The sequence below is a fragment of the Brachionichthys hirsutus genome, chromosome 17 (assembly GCF_040956055.1).
Source record: "Brachionichthys hirsutus isolate HB-005 chromosome 17, CSIRO-AGI_Bhir_v1, whole genome shotgun sequence".
In the NCBI taxonomy this organism is placed as follows: domain Eukaryota; kingdom Metazoa; phylum Chordata; class Actinopteri; order Lophiiformes; family Brachionichthyidae; genus Brachionichthys; species Brachionichthys hirsutus.
In genome coordinates this window covers 7,576,391-7,596,163 of record NC_090913.1, presented here as the reverse complement: position 1 = coordinate 7,596,163, position 19,773 = coordinate 7,576,391, and the positions used below count along the sequence as shown (strand labels likewise).

Here is a 19,773-nt window from a genome sequence, read left to right as displayed (position 1 = left end):
ATAGTAACATTTCCTTCGACTTCTGGGCTAACAAAAAAAAAGTAATTCCTAATCAATTGACTGAGAAGGAATCCTCCCATGATACCTTCACTAGACAATGAAGTCCCTTTACTATCCACAAACGCCGTCACACCGCAATGTGAGACAACTCTGTGACTCATTGAGAGTATAATTAAGAAACAAATCATTGATAAAGATCAACTCCAGTTGGATTGATAAATACATTTTTTGACTTCGCATTTGCTGTAAAATGGGCTCTTAAAATGGGCCAAAAACATTCTAACAGGATAAATTATCCAATTTATCGCATTGCACCTAAAAAATCACTTCGGCATTCATTTAATGCACATTCTAACTATTTCAAAAGATAATTATTTTTTTCTGGAATTGAGGAAACCAATGCTGAGCAGCTTTAGTTTTGTTAAAGGCATCTGCAATAGTCGGCTCTGAGAGCAGCAGAGAAAAGCAAAGCAGAACAGACTGCATATAATCACAGCACACCTGTAAGCTTTAGCCAATGAAAAGAGCCTGATTGAGCGGAGCGAGCGGCAGCATTGCATCCTTCCTCACGCACCTGATCAGAGTCTTCCACAACTGCATGGTCCTGAAACCACATGAAAAAGGGAGCCGAAAGGGCCGACGCACTTAGTCCACTTCAGTCCAGACCTAAGCCACAACAGCTAAGTCAACCAAGTCACTATTATAAAAAAAGAATGTGGGGGAGTAATCCAAAGACATGGTGGATCAAGACTCCGCATCAGTTTCACAAATTACATAAATTAGTGTTCGTTAGTCTTGATGGGGCGCTGCGTCAGCTTCTTGTGACACAGTCCAGCATTTCCTGGACTCAAGATAACAAAAATAAGAATGATTAAAAAAATCTGTACCAGCAGAGGAAAATAAGATCAAACCATCCCTGACAACAATTTTCTTTCTGAAGTTTGTACAACCCCCCCCCCCCCCCCCACACACACACACACAAGTGACAGGAAATTGAACTGAACACCAACTGAAAACCCTGCCTTTACTAAAAACACCAAGAGAAACAGAAAACAAAAGCTAAATCTTTGTTTTTTTAAATGTGAAAATTGGAACAATTTAAAGATGAGAGAGATTTCAAAAATGAGGAATAAAAATTGTGAAAGGACCCCCCCTCTCTATCTCTCTCTCACTCTTCTACCTACTTCAATTTTATTTTAGTCCAACGCTAGCATCTAGTGGACGCAACTGGTCTTGTTTTTCCAAGGGTAGAAATGATCTGTTGTCCACAATATTATAGTATTAGTCAGTATTATTGGGGTGTAATCAGTGGCTACAATAGATATTTACAGACTGGACTTAAATTTGTCATGTCCAGCCTTAGCAGACGAAGTAAAAGAGACTAAGGAATAATGCTCATAAACCTTCGGGTCACAGTTGCCGTGAAAATGAGGTAAACAAACGTGATGTAGATTGGCAAAGTGATCCACTGACAGAACACATAGAGAATACATGGATACACATGCAAACAAATGTTTAGCCACAAACTGGAAGCAGCACAACATCAGGATTTACTGGCAATCCTCTGACTAAGAAACAGCGAGAACAGAAATGAGAAGATGCATTTTCAACAGACACCCATTTCAGCTCTTACCAGGAGATCAATGTTCCACATGTAGAATAGAAAATCGTTGTTCGAAATACTAAAAAAAAAACTGATTTAATGGAGGAGAGGAGCTCCTCCATTAGAATTGCACCTTCATTCTTAAATGAAATCCAAACCACAAACGAATGGATATTAAATCAGATCTATTTGCAACAACATGACGATGATAAAAATTAATAGACGTGAGGAGAGGGAGAGGAGAGGAGCTACCTTCAGATTAAAGTTAATTTGGCAGTCCTGAGAGCAGGGGGCAAGAAGGGGAGAGAAGGAGAAAGGCTTGCATTAACTATGACAATGTGACACAGGATGAAGAAGCTTTTGTACAGTGTAAGTCTCGCCAAGCACAGGAGGGGGGCAGAGAGCGCCAGGAAAAAAGAGGGAGAACCACAAAGACATTCACAGTTCATCCTAAAAGGATTCATGATTTAACCCCCCCCCCTCCAATGCCAAAGTCAGGTCAATTTTCTTTGCCATGGCCTTTCTGACATTGTGCCTTTCAAATTGGTCCCAATTTTCCCAGAATTCTCCAAAATGTGGAGCAGAAATGCCACGGAAATAACAGGGACCTTGGCTCCCACTGAGAGGCAGACAATCAGGGAACCACAAAGAAAAACCACATCACTCTCAGCAGGACAGACACATGCAGCAGAGTGGATGGAGGAAAGGGCTGGGAAAATGTGCCTCATCAGGGACCTCAGCTGAGAAGTGTGTGTGTGCGTGTGTGTGTGTGTGTGTGTGTGCGTGTGTGTGCATGTGTGTGCGTGTGTGTGCGTGTGTGTGCGTGTGTGTGCGTGTCTGTGCGTGTGTGCGTGTGTGAGTGTTTCATAATCGATTTTTCTGTCAATCATTTTTGGTCAAAAGGACACAGATGACTCCATGACCTGAAAAACTCATTGAGCACATTGAGACAGACCATAACCGCTAACATAACGTTTTGAAGGAAACAGAGGAGATGAAGAAGTGATGGGCAGGTTTGGTTTTCAGAACAGGAGAACCTAGAAGGACAGATGGTGGTGGACTTTGCCAAAAGGATGGAAATGGCAGTAGATAAAACTTATTTCCAGAAGAGACTAGAACATGGGGCGACCTACAAGAGTGGAGGGAGTGTTGTGTGCCTTTAAGGGAAGAAGTGAGACAGGCTCTGGGTAAAAATATTAATAATTCTGAATGTAATTTCCTAATTTTATTTGGTAGATTTATTTTGCTATCACTGCAAAAAAGACACATTCCAGGCTTCCTCAATTTATCCCATGTGAGATTCCTGTGACCAAAGGGTATAAATATGCAAAATGCAGTTCACTGTATAAGTGATATCCAAGTGCAAAGAGTCCAGCAGCAGCAAAAAGTCAATAGGAAAAGAGAATCCTCACCTCAAATTTTTGCCTCAGTTCCTCATTCCCATCATCCTCCTCAGAGATGGGGACATTGTAGTACTCGCCCTCCTCCTGGCACAACAGTTTATACCTGGAAGACAGATTCAAGATGAGACAAAGGAGAAAGACATGGAGAATGAGGACAGACACAAACAAAAAGGCTCATTTCAGCAGCTTGTATCCGCGTTCTTTCGGACAATTAGGACAATGAAATGAGAATTACCAGCCACAGACTGGAGACTTCATGAGCTCGGACACACCGAAGGAAAGCGCCCCCATGAAGTCATTCCTGGTGGTCCGGTCCCAATCCCACACCTCTATGGACAGGCGGCGGTCCTTATCGTTTGCCTTCAGCTTGCTATACAGCACAGAAAGGTAACGTTCATGACACCTTTAGTGTTAGTAGAATGACACGTTGGAGAAAAGTGTAAAATAGTTCAATTCCCTTCATTTCTGGAGGCTTTCAAATAGTAACGCCAAAATGAGTAATTAATTCGTCGTTACTAATGAAACAGAGAAAGCAAGGAAGAGAAAGAAAAGTGACCACAGGTCATTTACTTACAAATGAAAGGTCTCGTTCCATTTGGGGTTGAGGTTGGAGCGGATAGTTTTGGTCTTCTGCTTGGTCTCGTTTTTGGGATCTGGCGTGAGCTTGAGCTTCACAAACGGATCAGACAGGCCGTTAGGGTCCATGGGGATCAGGTTTCTACCTTCACCCACTGATGGGAAAACCATAGGGAGAAATAAATCATGTGTCAATAGATATATTAATCCTTACTTTACTCAGAACACAAAATAATAATCAGCAAACAAATACAGTACGAATATCTGATGGAGTAAAACGGCTTCATAAATGATTAGAAAATCTATCGGTTTCATTTTTTTTAATGGTTTCTCAAGCTTAAATTAATTTGGTTTGACAGATCAAGCGTTTTCTTTGAAGCAATGCGTGAAATGTCAAATGAGAACAGGGAAAGAAAAGAGTTCTTTTCTTGACTACCTGCATTTAGGTGTTCAGTAAACAATGACACACCAGGGACATTAGCTCTCTCTTAGCTCTGCACATTGGAGGACTGCCAGACTGAGTCAAAATACAACACACACACACACAATATATATATATATATGCAAACATATCTCTTCCCATGCTCAGACATTCACACAGTTACATACACATGCTGTATTTAACTACACATGACTCATTTCCACAGGGACAGGGCGGATGTCTCTCTTGCTTGGTCCTTGGAGAACAAAGATATGTCTCCATGTGTCCCTGTCAGTCACACTGCCTGAGTAGAGAAGATGAGATTTGACCTTTGACCCTGAGACGAAGACTCTGGTTCAGTATGCTAAACTTCCTGTCTTTGCTGGACGAAACTGGAGACACAGTACTGACAGGACAACCGTGCACCCACACACACACACACACACAGAGGGAAAGATACTAAGACAGGGAAGCAATGTATAAGGTTAGGATTGTATGTAAAGTCACAGTATCTAAATAGCAAATAGACAAACCAATAGAGAGACATTGTTCACACTAACGTAGCATAGCTTGTGCACCTATATAAATATAATTTGTGTACAAATAATCAAATTTGTAAATAATGGTTATTTACAGTATTGCTATCATTTAGTCCAAAATGGGTAACAGGAATTTTCTCTGAGAGACCGATGTCACACAAGAGAAAATATTAAATCACACAGTTTAACCTTAAATGATAAAACTCTGAACTTGAACTACAAAAATCGAGACAAAACTATGAAATCAAACTATTCTGGCATAACCATATCCTGATGTAATGAATTGCAGCATGTTTGTGGTGTGTCTGTGATTTTTGGATTATCATATGTGTTTATTGATTATAGATAAGATACTGTAGTATAATCTATCTATGTCATAAATCTATAAGTAAACAGTTTCACTAATGAACTGCAGAGGGCACTCTAGACTGTGTGTCATAGCTTGGTGAGCACAGAGTAATTTTTTCCATCCATATTACTGGATGCCATAAACTAAACCAGATGTGTGAGTCAAAACAACTTTCAGCTGTACTGCAGATAAGTCCAAGGTCTTGCAGCTGCTGGCAATGAAAGGAAAACTGATCTCTCATTGAAAATACAAATGTTTTATTTATTTAACATTTTAGGATATGCCTTAAAGTACATAATTCACTTATTCTGCACTATCTATCTGTTGATGTTTAGCAAAAATGTGAATAACCTCCTTATACCTCCTTGGTGGAGGCAATAAAAACAAACAGAAACATTACCACAGAGGAAGCAGGCTTATATCGACGGCCCGTAACAACTGTTAGGATGCAAGTCAACAGCACTATAATGTGGGGCATAATGTGAATCTTTGAATGTTGAAGTAGATGAAGGAGGACGAAGAGCATCACTTGTGCAGCTTGTGCAGGGTGTAATCCCCCCCGCCCCCGCCTCTCGCCCATAGACTGCACTTCCAGCACTACCCGCGACCCGATTACGGAAGAAAATGGATGGATGGATGGTAGTAATGTGTGCGTGTGTGTGTGTGTCTGCGCATAAGGTGCACATGTGTGTGAAGATACAACAACGTGTTGTTTTTATAGTGGTGGTGCACGCAGGGAAACAAGCACATAGGTCCTGGTTTCCATCTGACACAGGGTGACCCTACCTTAAATATTATGACAGCCATATCTGCTTTGTACCTCCCTGTGTAAACAGTCTATGACACTTAACCCATGCGATTGTCTCTCCACCCTCTCGCTGTAATGCTGTGTTCTCTGACTACTCCCTACTTAGCAATGCAACGAAAATGACATATTGAGCAGCATAATGTAATCAAATCAGCAACACTGTAGTACTGAGGAGCGGCATAATCAGAAGTTAGTGTGGTCTGAAAACTAAAGGCAATGGGACGTCAATTCTTTATTGATTTGTAATAATTCTACATTCAGTCTGATGAATTACATTCACGAGTCGTGGCGCTCGCCACAGAATATTAAAGGAACAGTTCAGCTGAGAAACACAGCTCATTATTTACTGATAAGCATGCTGATGACGTGGGGACCCCAACGTGGGTGGGGATACGAGCTCTGCTCACGCAGTCAATTGTCAAAAAAACAGATTTGTAAGGTGATCGTTGCTGCAGCTTCAGCAGAGCTCCCTCTGACGTGTCCAAACAGCCGCTGGGCAGGAGGCAAATGGTCCTAACGTAAAGGCAAAAGCCGAGATTTCTGATCAAAATAGGATCCTTTCAAAACAATTCGTGATCTTTGGGCTAACAATGACTTTACTGAATTTTTGATTGGTATGAGTCGAGTAGATAATGAGCACATCTTCAGTTTCAGACGGGAGGCGTCGCTCTTTCAAAGCTGAACTCATTGCGGTGGAAAAGTGTTGCCATTGGTGTAACACAAAGTGCTGTCAGCTGCTCCATCTCACCCGCGATTCATAGGAAAATATAACAGCGGGACCGAGTGAGTTTTCTTTTGGCAAGGACCTGTGGGCTTTCCAGCACAGTGACATTGCAAAGAAACGGAAATGGCTGTACTGTATAGAGGCTAGAGTGGAGGCAGTGGCAACTCATTCACATCATTGGACAGTGATCATCGCTTGGCAAACACACAAGCTGCATGAAAAATCCAATATTGGCTTCAATGGAGTCACCAGTAAACTAACACTTTATATATGAATGAGTGTGAAATGGCAAAGAAAAACAGTGTAGAATGCAGCGACATTAAATTACAGAATCAAATCATAAATAAATTAACTCTGATGCGTCATAAATGTATTGAATCTGATGGGACATTAAGTGGGACTCATGATTCCATGTATTTTGTAAATGAAATTTAACGTGGGACATTTCAAACTTTAGAACTACTAAATAATGAATGAATACGTTGTGTAATCTGATAATTAGTATAACTTATACTTATGGTATTTTTTAAGGACCTTTCAGTTAAAGGGGCATCTGTCATCGACCAACGCAGTTATCAATTGAGACTGGGGCTTGAACCTCTGATGTCCTGATAAGTGGATGATCTCTCGACCAATTTTCATGTAGATGTTTTCACCCATTTTGCCAGCACTCCACTGCAACAATAAAACATCAGACATGATCAGCAGTAAAAGAAGAACACAGGAACTGTCGGTTGCTACCTCAGCCAGAAGCTGTTGACAGTATTTAGCCTGCCGTTTCTATTTTATTGTAAAGGTCACTGCACCTCCAGGAGATTCAAAAGTAAAATCTGCTTTCCTTGATCCACCTACATCTATATCCACATTGAGAACCAATATGACCCACACACACCTACACTGCACCTACATACAAAACAACAGCAGCTTTGGTGCCACAAATAGGATATACAGCAGGACACTCAAGTCAAGAAGATACATCTAACGAGGAGGTTAATGCAAAGATTTAAAAAAAAAGAGAGGAGGGATGTGCGAGGGAGAGCAGAGGGCACGTTAAATTAGGCTTTTCTGCAGAACTGGGTGAATCAACAAGGGAATATAAAGGGAAATGTGATCATTACGTCTGTTTCTCTCTCACACACACACACACACACACACACACACGCACTCCCAAAGGTCCTGCAGACAGCGAGGCTGTTTGTTTGCACATGCCTACGGATATTTTCCTGCAGCAAATGAGAATAAATAAAGGAATATTGAGATGGCGTCGATCAGGTCGAGCACCAAAACCATGTCTATGGACAATGGTGTTGCTGAACCGAACAGGGAGGCGGTTGACATTCACAGAACCAACAGACAGAGAGAAGCTGTGTTTTAGCAGGGAGACAAGCCGAGTGGGTTTAGTGGGCCTTCACCAGATAGACACAACTTCTTTTGTCTCCTCCAGCACCATTCGTTCCCCTCTCCGTTCACCCTCCTGACCAACAACAAACTAGCACATGTTTCTGGAACCTGCAAAGCACCTCTATGGTGTCTGAGTGACTCATGATCTAATATTGCTATCTCTGTGTCACATCCAGATCGTCTCTGTCTCTGAGGTCTGACTTGGATTATGCTGAGCAGACTTGTCTCGTAATGTAATGCAGGAAGTTTAAAGTCAGAAGCATACAGGGCACGTCAACAAAATATTGATCGACAGTATAATTCATTTGTTTTCTGGGGAGAGTGGGAGAGGGAGGGGAAGAGACACACCAGGAGATGTACCTTAAAAGACCATAAATAATGTGTGCGGGCATGAATGGGCCGATAATAAGCAACAGGGTGAATCAGCAGAACAAGGCTGATTACATTCCAGAGAGCGTACTCGAGCTCAGTGTACTGTAGCAACAGGCAGCAGAGCTGAATCCCTGCTGGAAGTCGTTCACAGATCTAAGTGTAACTTAAGTATGTTTTAAATCCAGTTGGCACACTGGAATGGGAACTAGTCTGTGTCAGCAGCTTTACCTTTGTTTAATAGTACCATCAGCACTATTCACATCTGTTCCTTACCAGTGAGAATTCTTCCCTTCAATAGTGTCAGTGTTAACAATCATCCACACCACTGTTTTTTAAAGTTACTCCTTAGTCTGCTATTATCGTGAACTGTTAACGTGTAGATTACCATGCTATCCTGCTCTTTATCGGAAGGAATGCTTCATCAGAATTCCCAGTATAATGGATTCTTTATTCTAATTCCATGTAATAAATTATATATATCTATGCACCACAGGAGCCTCCAGGGTTTCTCTCAAACCAGCAGAGCGGTTTCTAATCCCTGACACACACACCTACACACATAGAAACAAGTGAGAAATAAGTGTCCTTTTTCACACACACACTATACAGTCACGCAATTATCATTGGTGACTGTCGGTTGACAGCAGTCTGTCAAGAGTGTCACCATAAAATTAAGTTATTTTATGTCATTTAAAATCTGCCTTATAAATGGAAACTGAAGTACGATGTATTGTGTTAAGTATATTTGTAGGCGTTGTACCGGCTCTGCCCGCATTCAACATCTTCCTTCCAGCGATAATTTGATAATTGAAGACTAGTGCCGGTGTCCTGCGATGTACTGACCCCGGCAACTATGCAATCGAATAGCTATGTGCACCTGCTGTCAGCGCTTTGCTGTCGCTATAGTTCCGGCGGATGCGTTAAGGCATCACTGCATCGAGGGGATTTACAGCAAGCCTTGAAACAAAAGGCAAAATGGGCCCCAGTGCAAAAACACACAATCCTGCATCTGATAAACTCATGCAACACAAGAATACAACTAGTCTGACCAAAGTAAACCTGCATGGTTCACTGTATTAAAAAGAGCATGCAGACCTGTTTAAACTGTTAATAAATTAAAATCCTATCACCCATAAAAACACAAACCCACACTGATCATCTGTGACATAAATGGCACTAATTCCTCTCTCTTCCCCGTAGTTTTGTGTGCTCTCTCTCTCTCCCTCTGTTCGTCCCTCCTTCTAACAGGTTTCTGCCTGTTAAAGGGAAGTGTTTCCTTGCCTCCGTCACCAAAGTGCTTGCTCTTGTGGGACAAGTTGGGTTCTGTCTTTCCCTGCAGGTCTTTCCCTAATGACATGCATCTTTAACACAAATGGCTGGAAGAATACCCCTAAAGATATTGAGATTTCTCAGGACATTAATGTTCAATACAAGTAAAGTTATTAATAGTGCCTCATTACATTAGACCTAACTGGAGGCATCAGTAATTAAAAGGGTTGGAATAGCTAATAGGATCATGCAGAATAGCCTTCTAGTGAATACCAGGGGGGCGGGGGGTAGCAACAGGGGCTACAGAGTGAATGTGTGATGCCTTCACTTGATATGTGTTATCACCAAAAAAAAAAAAAAAGGCAAAGTGTGGAAATTGATCCAGCGACGGAGAGCATGGAGACAGCAAGCCTACCTGTGACCTGGAGCTTGTCCGTGCTGACCTCACATTTCAGGTAGAGACGGCCCCTTCTTTCAGTGTGATCAGTTCCACACAGGCTGGGCACGTTCATAACGCACTGCTTATGGACATTCATGTCGCAGGCTGCGTGGACGGCGAGAGGAGAGAGCAGAGACGTCAGGAACATACAGATAAAGATGATGCTCAATGCATCCGAGCCAAATAACATGTTTGTGTTTTTTTAAGGAAAATAAATATTGTTGTAGTGAATCCATAGAAGGACCGTTCACATGGCGTGAAACGTACAGAATAATAATCTGTCCCAGGGAAAATTATTATAATAATAATGACCTGCACAAGCACCGTAGTGCAAAGGGAATGTCATCAGCCATGTTTGTCTGGTTGATCTGGATGGGCCTATCCCCAAAGACATATGACGTACTTTAGTAGTGTAATGAATTGCTCGGAAAATATTACATTATATGTATCAATGAAAACTTCAAGTAATAGTAATGGATGTGTTTGATTCATTAGTTCGGGATTAACTCGTATCAGTGCAGAATTATACTTTTTTAGATGTAATTATGAGATTTAATAAATTATCTATTGCTAAATCTCCTCACTACTGAGGGAGAAGTTGCAGAAATGGAACTCACTGTCACACTTCATGCCCTGGTGAATGAGGCCATACAGCAGAGACCCACAGTGGTCACAGAATGTGGGACTCCCATAGGTGTGGATCTTGAACTTGTGCTTCGTTCTGGGATCCTGGAGGAACAAAGAGAAGAGGAATATCCTTTTATTAAGCTGTCATTTCTTATTTTGGGCCACACCAGAATGGATTTGTTTTTAAAGGACATAATATTAAAATTTAGAGCAACAAAAAGAAGAAAGAATGAACTGGTTCAGACCATCTCAAAGAGATTCAGAATCCAGGATCTCTTCTGGATCATCACCAAAATGTAACCACCTGTTCCTGGTAACATTCCCCACATTTCCTGAAAACTTCATCCAGATCCGTCTGGAACGTTTTGAGTTATATTGCTAACAAACAGACGGACGGAGGGACAGACAGACTGACGGACGCCAGCGATTCCCTAACCTCTGCCTCGCCTCGGTGGAGGTAAATATTCATGATAGCCATCATAGTTTTTCATCCATTACTGACCAATATTATTACAGCTCAGCTCATTGGTCGATTGTCTCTTCATGGTTGCAAATGGATTTATGAGTTGGATTCACGACTTTGTTAAGCGAATGTTATTCGCGTTGGCTATATGCTGTGTCGACTATTTTCCTACATGCAGGACAAAGTTCATTCCAAAGTCCAGCATTCCATCTTTTTTTTTTTTATTTACCATATTTTGCAGCATCACTCCTTCTAACATATAATAGCAACATAATGTATTGCAGTATAACCTGCACTGGACTGGTGGCTCCGAAGTTGTACTTTTGCAGTACTATAGCAGCACCATGTGCGCAGCATTACCTCCAGGAAATTACTCCACAGCAGGAGGTTCATGCCGAGTTCATGCCGATTGCTGTTGGCTTTTCCCACTTACAGTACACCGTTCAAATGTCGGCTACATTTGTTCCCGTGAAATTACACCATCTTAAGTGGTGCAACAGATGAAACCAGCCAAACCGGAAAACAACAAGGCCCAACCCTTCTTGTCAGTTGATCAAACAAAAAGTAGATCCACTTGGAAAGCCATAACCGACACAGTATTTCTGGTTTATCAGCAATCCTTGGAGTGGGTTCACTTTGTTCTAATGCAACATAAATGGGGATTGTAGGCAATGCTATATCTTCCCTGAACCGTCACATATCAATTCTAGCGAATAAGCATTCCAAAGACAAAGGACTTATTGATTTGGATTTTGGATAAGGAAAATATATGCCGTCAGTTAAAGACACCGATGATTAAAGATGAAATTACTGCAGACCATTAGCCAGGCTGATCAATATCTTTGTCTTTGCAAAGGGAGCTTCGTTCCCACGTCAAGTAAATGCAACCGGTGCCTTTTGATTTGATGCTCTTCAGAGCTCTTTGGGCTCATTCTGGATATTCAGAAAACTCAAATGAGGATTTTCAGTATAAAGTGGACTATTTCTATGCAGCGATAGAGGAGGAGAAAGCAGAGTTATGGCAGGTCAGATTTGGCACATTCTGGCACATTCTACCACTAAGTCTCAGGAAATTCCATTCAGTAGGGTTATGAGTGAGGACAAAACCTCCTTGGAAAAGGCAACAAATGGCACAAGCTGCACACCCTGCTTTAGGTAAACATCAGGTAATGAATGACATCTATGTGTTTTTATGTACTCTGTTCCACTGAGTAAATCAAAAAGTGTGAAGGACCCAATGCAAACATAGAGCATAAGACATGAATAATGGAGCAGCACTTTTGTTTTAAGGTGTAGGGTCTCTCTCTCATGCATTCATTCATGTCGTGGACACAGCCTTCAACTTATGAGGTTCCCTCTGCCAGCGTGGGAACTGGAGGGCTGCCACCTTTCCAAGCAGCCATTCAAATTGCTTCCTGCTCAATCTCAAATCATGCTGCACTGTAAATGAATTTCATTGGAGGAACAAGACTGAGTTTGACACAATGAAAATATGTATTAATTTATTTTATAGCTACATATTAATACTTTCTATGAATTATGTAAACAAATATGACTGAAGTATTTGTTTACAATTATGCCATATAACTGTACGTGTATCAATTTCTTTATAATATATGTTATTACAAATATGTGCATTAAATAAATTGTTACTAGATCTTGAATTTGGGATGTTGATGTGTTCATATAAAATAGATATTTTTCTTCCCGGCTCATCTTCTGACAAGAACAATATGAGGCAGGCTGATGGTCAGCTTGTCTGAGATGTCATAGTGTGATTGACTTTAAATACAAATGACAGTGTGAACATGCAGAAGCTGCAGAAGCAACGGGCAATGCCCAGTATGCGCTCCCGACTTCAACGCCGACGGCGTGCACGAAAACACCTCCCAGATAGTGCATGCTGTCCAATCAGAAACCACGAGTACAACATGTACACCCCAGCAGTCAGTGTTAGTTAAGGACAGACAAGGAAAAGAGAGAGGTAGACCAACAGCAGAGAGACAGAAAGAGAGAGAGCGGCTGCGCCAGCTGCGCTTACTCTTGTCCACCCACACACAGATGATCCTAAAGGATTATCCTTTTGCCCCCCCTTTTCTTTGTTCCCTTGATGGCATGAATGATAGCGACTAAAAACAGCATTCAGCTACAGATGGATTCTGAAGGGTGAAACATGGCTTATACCGCCACAGTCAATGGAAAACACATCCATGGTAAAGGTGCAGGCAGCTGTCCAGCTCCCTGTCCTCCGAGAGACGCTGGAACATTAGAAGTCAATCACAGCTATAGATGAGGAAACCAGGCTCGTGTCCTCTGACCTGTCAGCATGTCTGTAAGAATAATTGTGCTTTGTCTAAAATAATTAATTATTTATATTTCTTTTAAATAAATGACTTAATCAAAGAAATAAAAAAAACGCTGGTCATTTTTTACATTAACTTATTACTGATCTTATTTGAAACCGAATCCTTTGCTGACGCTCAATCTCTTGTGTCTCACCTCTTGAGTACATTTTATGTCTGTACTCGGCCTGTTCCGACTGATTTGTAAAGGTTTCATTTAAAGATTAACTGCTGTAATCTGCAGAAAATTAATCTGTAAATGAGTGTAACCGGTTTGAAGTCACTGAGCACACTGGTTGTCCATTAACTTCCTTTTTGCAGGCTTAGGGTTGGAATGGTTTACCCCTGTGGCCTTCTATCCCCTATTAAAGACTAATTGGGCCTTAATGGGAAATTCAAGACAGACTGTGTGGCGCTGCCCTTCTAGAAAAGCAAGAGCAGCACAAAAAGCAAAGATGAACTCAATCATTTGGTTCAACACAAAAAGGCCATTGCCAGAGGGTGCTCCATATTGATTGGATGATGCAACAAGGAGGTTGCCCTTTGATTACTGGTAATAAGAGACACGATAGAACATTCCTTATGCAACATGTACAGACAAGGAGCTGCTTCTGTCACTTCTGTTGTTAAATGCAACTTGATCCTATTAACTAACTATATATTTCCCACAAGTGAAGGATTTTAGTAAATAGAATGTGTTCATTTATCAAAGAAATAAAGTGAGACAAGTGACATTAAGAGAACCTACAGCTCCCTTGGATGTCCTGTTTGTCAAATAGAGATTAAGAGATTTTTTGACATGACGCTGCATTAACCAGCATTAAATTTGGTTACTATAACGATTCAATTAGGAGAGACTTTCTGTATGAAATAAAATAAATGCACAATGAATGAACCCTATTTTACAAATAAGTGGAACAGGTTGGATTATGCACAATCAATGTTGACTGGAGCTTGGCTCAGCATCATAATCTGACATACATATGTTAAATGAGGTGTGTGCATGCAGGGTCACCCTCCACCCCTCATACACATAACTGTTGAGGTCACAAACGGATAAATAAACACATTCTTACAATGTGTGAATGTGACACATTTCATGAAGAAAATGAATCGGCACATTTTCATAAGAAACAATTAAAGCTGATCACTAGTACAAGTACAAAAAAAATCTTATTAATCATTCGCAATTGCTTTGAATTTTGAAACTGGGGAACAATGAGCAAATGATGAAATCAGGGGCACTTTCAATCAGCTTGGGTCAGTGCCCACCCCTGGATCTGCCCACGATCTGATTCAATTACCAACAGCTTTTCAACACCACCACAAAAGCTCTTAAGACAAAAGATAAAACATATACACAAAAAAGGAAAGATTTCTGAACTGGCAGGATGTATTTTGCCGACTAATAGACAGCATTCTGCAAATTCCCACAAAATAAAGATGGTTTGCATTGTGGATTCCAGACAGATGAAATATTCGGGGTGCATACAAAGTAAAAGACGAGCATTCTTCTATGAGATGACCCTGAGACTGTGAATATGGAGAGACTGTAGTAAAAAAAAAAAACATGCTTATGTCATCAGTTCTTCCGTTTCTCGCTCAACGCATGCAGTGCCGATAACTGAGCTTCTGTCAAATGCAGAGCAGTTGAGTCTGTTGAGGCCATGCTGCTGATGAACACTAATGGTACATTGAAAAAAAAAATCAGTGAGAGAATGCTTGTGGTAGGAAAGGCTAATTGAGAGGAAAAATGTGTGTGTTTGGTGTTTGGGATTGGGGCATGCAGCAGAACAAAGAAAACATTGTGAATCTCCATCTTTCCGCCCTGAATCACTGCTTGTATATTACCTTGTTCTCCAACAAGTAAAACATACACGGATGTGATGTGTACTGAAGTACTTTCACCTCCAGTGAATACTTAGCTGAAGTACTTCAGCACCTTTTCCATTTTCCTTGAACTTGTGTTATCACGTCAAAATGCAGTTCACATTTTAACATTTCATGGTCCATTGAAGCGCTCAATCCTAATCTGGGATTACCTGCACTTAAAACTCTGTGGCTGCTAACAGCTACTGGCTAATAACTGAGCTGCCAAGTCCTCTTGATTAAAAAGAGAAACACATTTCTGAGATTCTGCCAAGCTCTGTTTGTAACCAAGGTCATAGATGGACCAGTACTACTGCTACAGTTCAAAACTGTATTTCTCTCGGCTTGTAACTATAGTAACAGGATGAGAAACTGAGCTTCACAGCTGCCAGTGCTCTGCTCAGTTTGCATTTACTACAGTCTGGTGTTTTTTTTTTTTGGAAACACATTTTTTATCACTACCAATTGAGGAATGATGGAATTTTAGCCACGTGTAATAAAACTGTCTCGAATGTTTATGTTTACTGTTATTCTTATTCTTCACTAAAGCTCATTCAACCTTCTTAAGTCCATCACCACACATGTTCCAGGTTCAACTAACTAACACAGTTATAGTACACAAGAAGACAAGGACGGACAGCTTCTCAGTCTCAGTGAATAACCAAGACAAATCCTGCAGTCGTCTCTGAATAGTTAACAAATTACACTTCCCTTAAATTCATCTTCAGAATCAAACAAATACCGACTACTATTTTATTTAATATACTTTATGGAGAATTATTAAATAACCAGAAGCTGGCTGGCTAACCAAATAGAGTCCTCCCACAGAGTCTAAAGAGATTCCCCTGAGAAGAGAGAGCGAGAAAGAGAGAATTATTCTTCCCTTGTTTCTTTCTCCCATCTATTCCCTTTAGAACTGTAAAAACAGTCGCTGTAGCGACTGAAGGTAAATGGCTTCCTTATTTTCGATGACAAATCCTCTTTTCATTGTTGCATTTATTCCTTCACCAAACAGGCCCGCACCTCTTTTACACATCCTCCCCACTGGGATGTGACATTTGAAATGGAGGTGGCTCGAGGCTCCTTCCTGTCTGTTTTGTTTAACCTATGCCCGTGTCTAAAACCCACACACAGAAATAAGCAGGTGGCTAAACATGGAGCTCCAAACCCTCATTCAGAAAGGTTGAGAAATAACACGTGCCTCTTTGACAATCCCCTAAACCAGTGGTTAGAGCTACAGGTTTGCACGCAGTGTGTCCTGGTATTGCTATTCAGCAGTGTGGCATTGACAGACAAAGCGTGATTTCCGCAATGACGAATATAGACTGCAATGAAACACGTGCTGATAAAACTTGAGAATGGCCAATTTAAGAATTTAAAAAAAAACTGTTATTGAATGTTTTTACAACAAATATTTGTATTCATTTTAAATATTTCCTCCCAATTCTAGCTACTGTTGCTGCTCATTTTCAAACAGTCCCTGTTAAAACACCTACTCAGGGTAATAATGACACCCTGTCAATGTTGTCACCCAGCAAGGCGTGTCACTCTGTAACCGAACACCGTCAGTGTAATTATATCACTGTCGTCCTCCAACTTTAAATTGCATTCTACTACTACCACTACTACTACTACTACTATCACTACTTTTGGCTTGTCTCGTCAGGGGTCGCCACAGCAAATCAACCTTGAATTTACATCCTACGTCATATTAATCACCTTTCCCTCCTTGAACCCTATTGTGTTTAAACATGTGTAAAAAATAAAATAATGCTGATTCTTTTGTAAAAGTCACTGGTGTCCAGCCACGGGAGTAAATACTGTGGCTACTAAGATGACATGAGGCTTTGATGAGGGAACAAAAACAATGGAGATATCATTTATCTAGACTTGAGGTGTGGGCTTACTATTATTATCTTATAAATAACTACGCTATTCCTCTTGGCCTTTCACTAAGCTGCAGAGTGCTGAGAGGGAGGACAGGTTGCAGCTCACAGGGGGTTTGCTTGCCATGTTATAGCTGTTAAAACGTCTGTCTGCTGGCAGAGCCAGAGATAACGGGCAACATTTTCAACTGTTCGTCAGAACACAAGGTGCTGTTTTGACTGATCGAATGCTCTGTACAGTGAAGCATGGCCTTGTGAGCATTATAGGCAATAGAGTTTGCATTATTTATTGTTCCTGCCCCTCACATCCAGCAATTGTCACAATTGGTTTAGGTTCTGGGCTATAAAACAGCCAAAGTATGCCGGCCAAATAAAAGGTGTGTTTTTCAGCCATGGTTTTTGTTTGTTTCCGGCTTTTTAGCATTTTGTTCTTTGATCCAAGACCTATGGAAATAAGCTGTACTTTGTTGAGTTCATCGAGACTTAACTTTTTACATAGCAGCAGAAGTATAACCAAATGGTGCAAAAACCATCCGCTCAGTGGAAGCTAGTCGTTTACTACAATTTGACCCCATTCAATGTTCATATTAAAAAAATAATAGTTCACTTTTTTACCTTTATTTCATGATTTTTACTAATTTGATGGGCACAATTGATCAAGCATAAAAGCATTAGGATGATGTTTTTTCAATGTGCTGAATACATATTGCACTCATTGGCGTTCCTATGAGATCAGATTGACCCCCAAGGCCTTACAAAATGCAGTTCAAGAGCACACACAATCTCATTACCGTTTCATGGATATGGCTGAAATAAATGGACTTTTTAAAGCAAAGCACAGACATTAGGGTCTGTGCTTTGGAGCTCTAGGACCTTAGGGTCCATTGAATGAACTATCCAGCTTGCTTTTTCACAGCTGTCCAAAACTGGGCTTCTAATTATTGCCAGAGTCACACACATGCTGGTTCATTAGCATAGCAATGTGCACATTCTGCATTAAACATACTCAAGGTACGCAAAGTAAGCAGCGGTCTGTCATAGCTGCACCCATCAGCTTGAAATGAGAGCACTGTTTTCCACTTTGTACACAATTCTGTCCTTTGGTGTAAGGGACAAGAGTATGAGGCCGGAAAAAAAAAAGCAGGCAGAAAGCCAACCTGCTGGTCATTTGGTTACGCTGCTCACGCCAAAAGCCGGAATACATTTTCTTCCAGACGCGGGCCATCTGTCAGATGCATAATAATGAAACAATGTTCACAAGGAGCTTCATAAAGTTATGGCATATTAGGTCTTGGTAGAGCTTTATTTCTTTTCCAGTTTAATGAGCAAGCTGACAGGAGCTGTGCCTTGCTCTGTGGCAGAGGTTGCAGGAAACTCAGTGAAAGTTACTCTTCATGTGTGTATTTAATTAATGTTGGCAGTAGTCTATGTGAGCTTGGGGAGTTCATATCATATCTGGAGGCACAGACACCTCCTTCTTTTGGCCTGGCTTAACAGAACTGCAAAACATCAGGAAGCAGGAAAGTTAGTCATATTTAGGGACTGTGCTATTTGTGAGAAGGAATGGGGGGGTGCAAGTGTCTTATCACTATAGATACTGCAAAACAAGTGCTGTGGTGTGAAAAAAATAATATTTTTGTAAGAAACTAAACGATTCAGATTTCATTCTGTGAAATTTTGTTGCCAAAGTCACCAATGTGAACAGTAATTGACTGGATTAAACAATCATCACAGAGTAAGGTACCTCCTTAGGGTAATAATTTACTATTCCCCACTGGCTTATATTCAAGAAAGATATTGAATTACCCTTTTTTTCCCCAACAGACCAGCAACTATCCAGTTTCTGACCTGCGTAACTTCCAAAATAGGCAGACAACCACTCAGGCACACACTCACACCCACGGACAATTTGGAGTGATCAGTTCAACGAAGCTGCATGATTTTGGAGGTGGGTAAAAAAAGCTCTAATAATTTAACACCCTTCAGATAACGAAGGAGGGGGAGGGAGGCAGCATGACCCGTCAGTAACTGGTATCACTCTATTCCTGGTTTCAGCTTCAGGCCTCACTGTTGCATGCAAGGTCAATTTTAGACATTAGACCATCTCAGCCTTCTCAAACTGCTTTGTGCGCAATGACAAGCACGACAGAGAAGGAACATCTTCTTGACAGGATGTTAAAAAAAAAAAGAAAGACAAAACCCTAATCCACTCTAGAACTGTATCACTTCCTTTAAGAACTGAGAGCAGAAAACATATTTTCTAGCTGCGGTGCTGGCAGGCGCTGGTGGTGACGACAACCTCTTGTCCTGTGTGACGACAAGTTCACTCGGGTCAAGAGCCGTTTCAACTCTCCCGTGTGCTGGTCATTAGTAATACCAGGCATGGCTGGAACAGGACCGGCTACCAGATACTTGCTGTAAACAAACCTCAGAGGGACTGGTGGTGCGTGTGTGTGTGTGTGTGTGTGTGTGATAAGCTGTGATTCTCAGTGTTTAGGCTTAAGAGGCTTTGTGCATTGTTGGTTTCTCAGGCAGAAAATTCTAAATCTTTGGTAAAGACAATTCTTGTTTATGATGTAATATTTTATTTTTACACACACTCCCAGTGACTAAGTTGTTGATAGTTTCAGTAAAACGCTGCAGGCAGCATGACATGAATATAATGAAGTTATTCCAGTCATT

The 19,773-nt window shown here is 41.0% G+C and overlaps 1 protein-coding gene across 1 annotated transcript in view; it reads right to left on the bottom strand.

The window, feature by feature from the left end:
• The window catches only part of prkcaa (protein kinase C, alpha, a), a 68,937-nt gene that overhangs the window by 18,009 nt on the left and 31,155 nt on the right, over positions 1–19,773 (bottom strand). The window contains exons 4-10 of the mRNA XM_068750680.1: positions 10,522–10,633; positions 9,881–10,009; positions 3,581–3,737; positions 3,242–3,376; positions 3,016–3,109; positions 1,856–1,882; positions 575–604 (exon numbers count right to left, since the gene is read on the bottom strand). Of these exons, the coding sequence (XP_068606781.1) occupies positions 575–604; positions 1,856–1,882; positions 3,016–3,109; positions 3,242–3,376; positions 3,581–3,737; positions 9,881–10,009; positions 10,522–10,633 (684 nt within the window). The remainder of the gene's footprint in view (positions 1–574; positions 605–1,855; positions 1,883–3,015; positions 3,110–3,241; positions 3,377–3,580; positions 3,738–9,880; positions 10,010–10,521; positions 10,634–19,773) is intronic.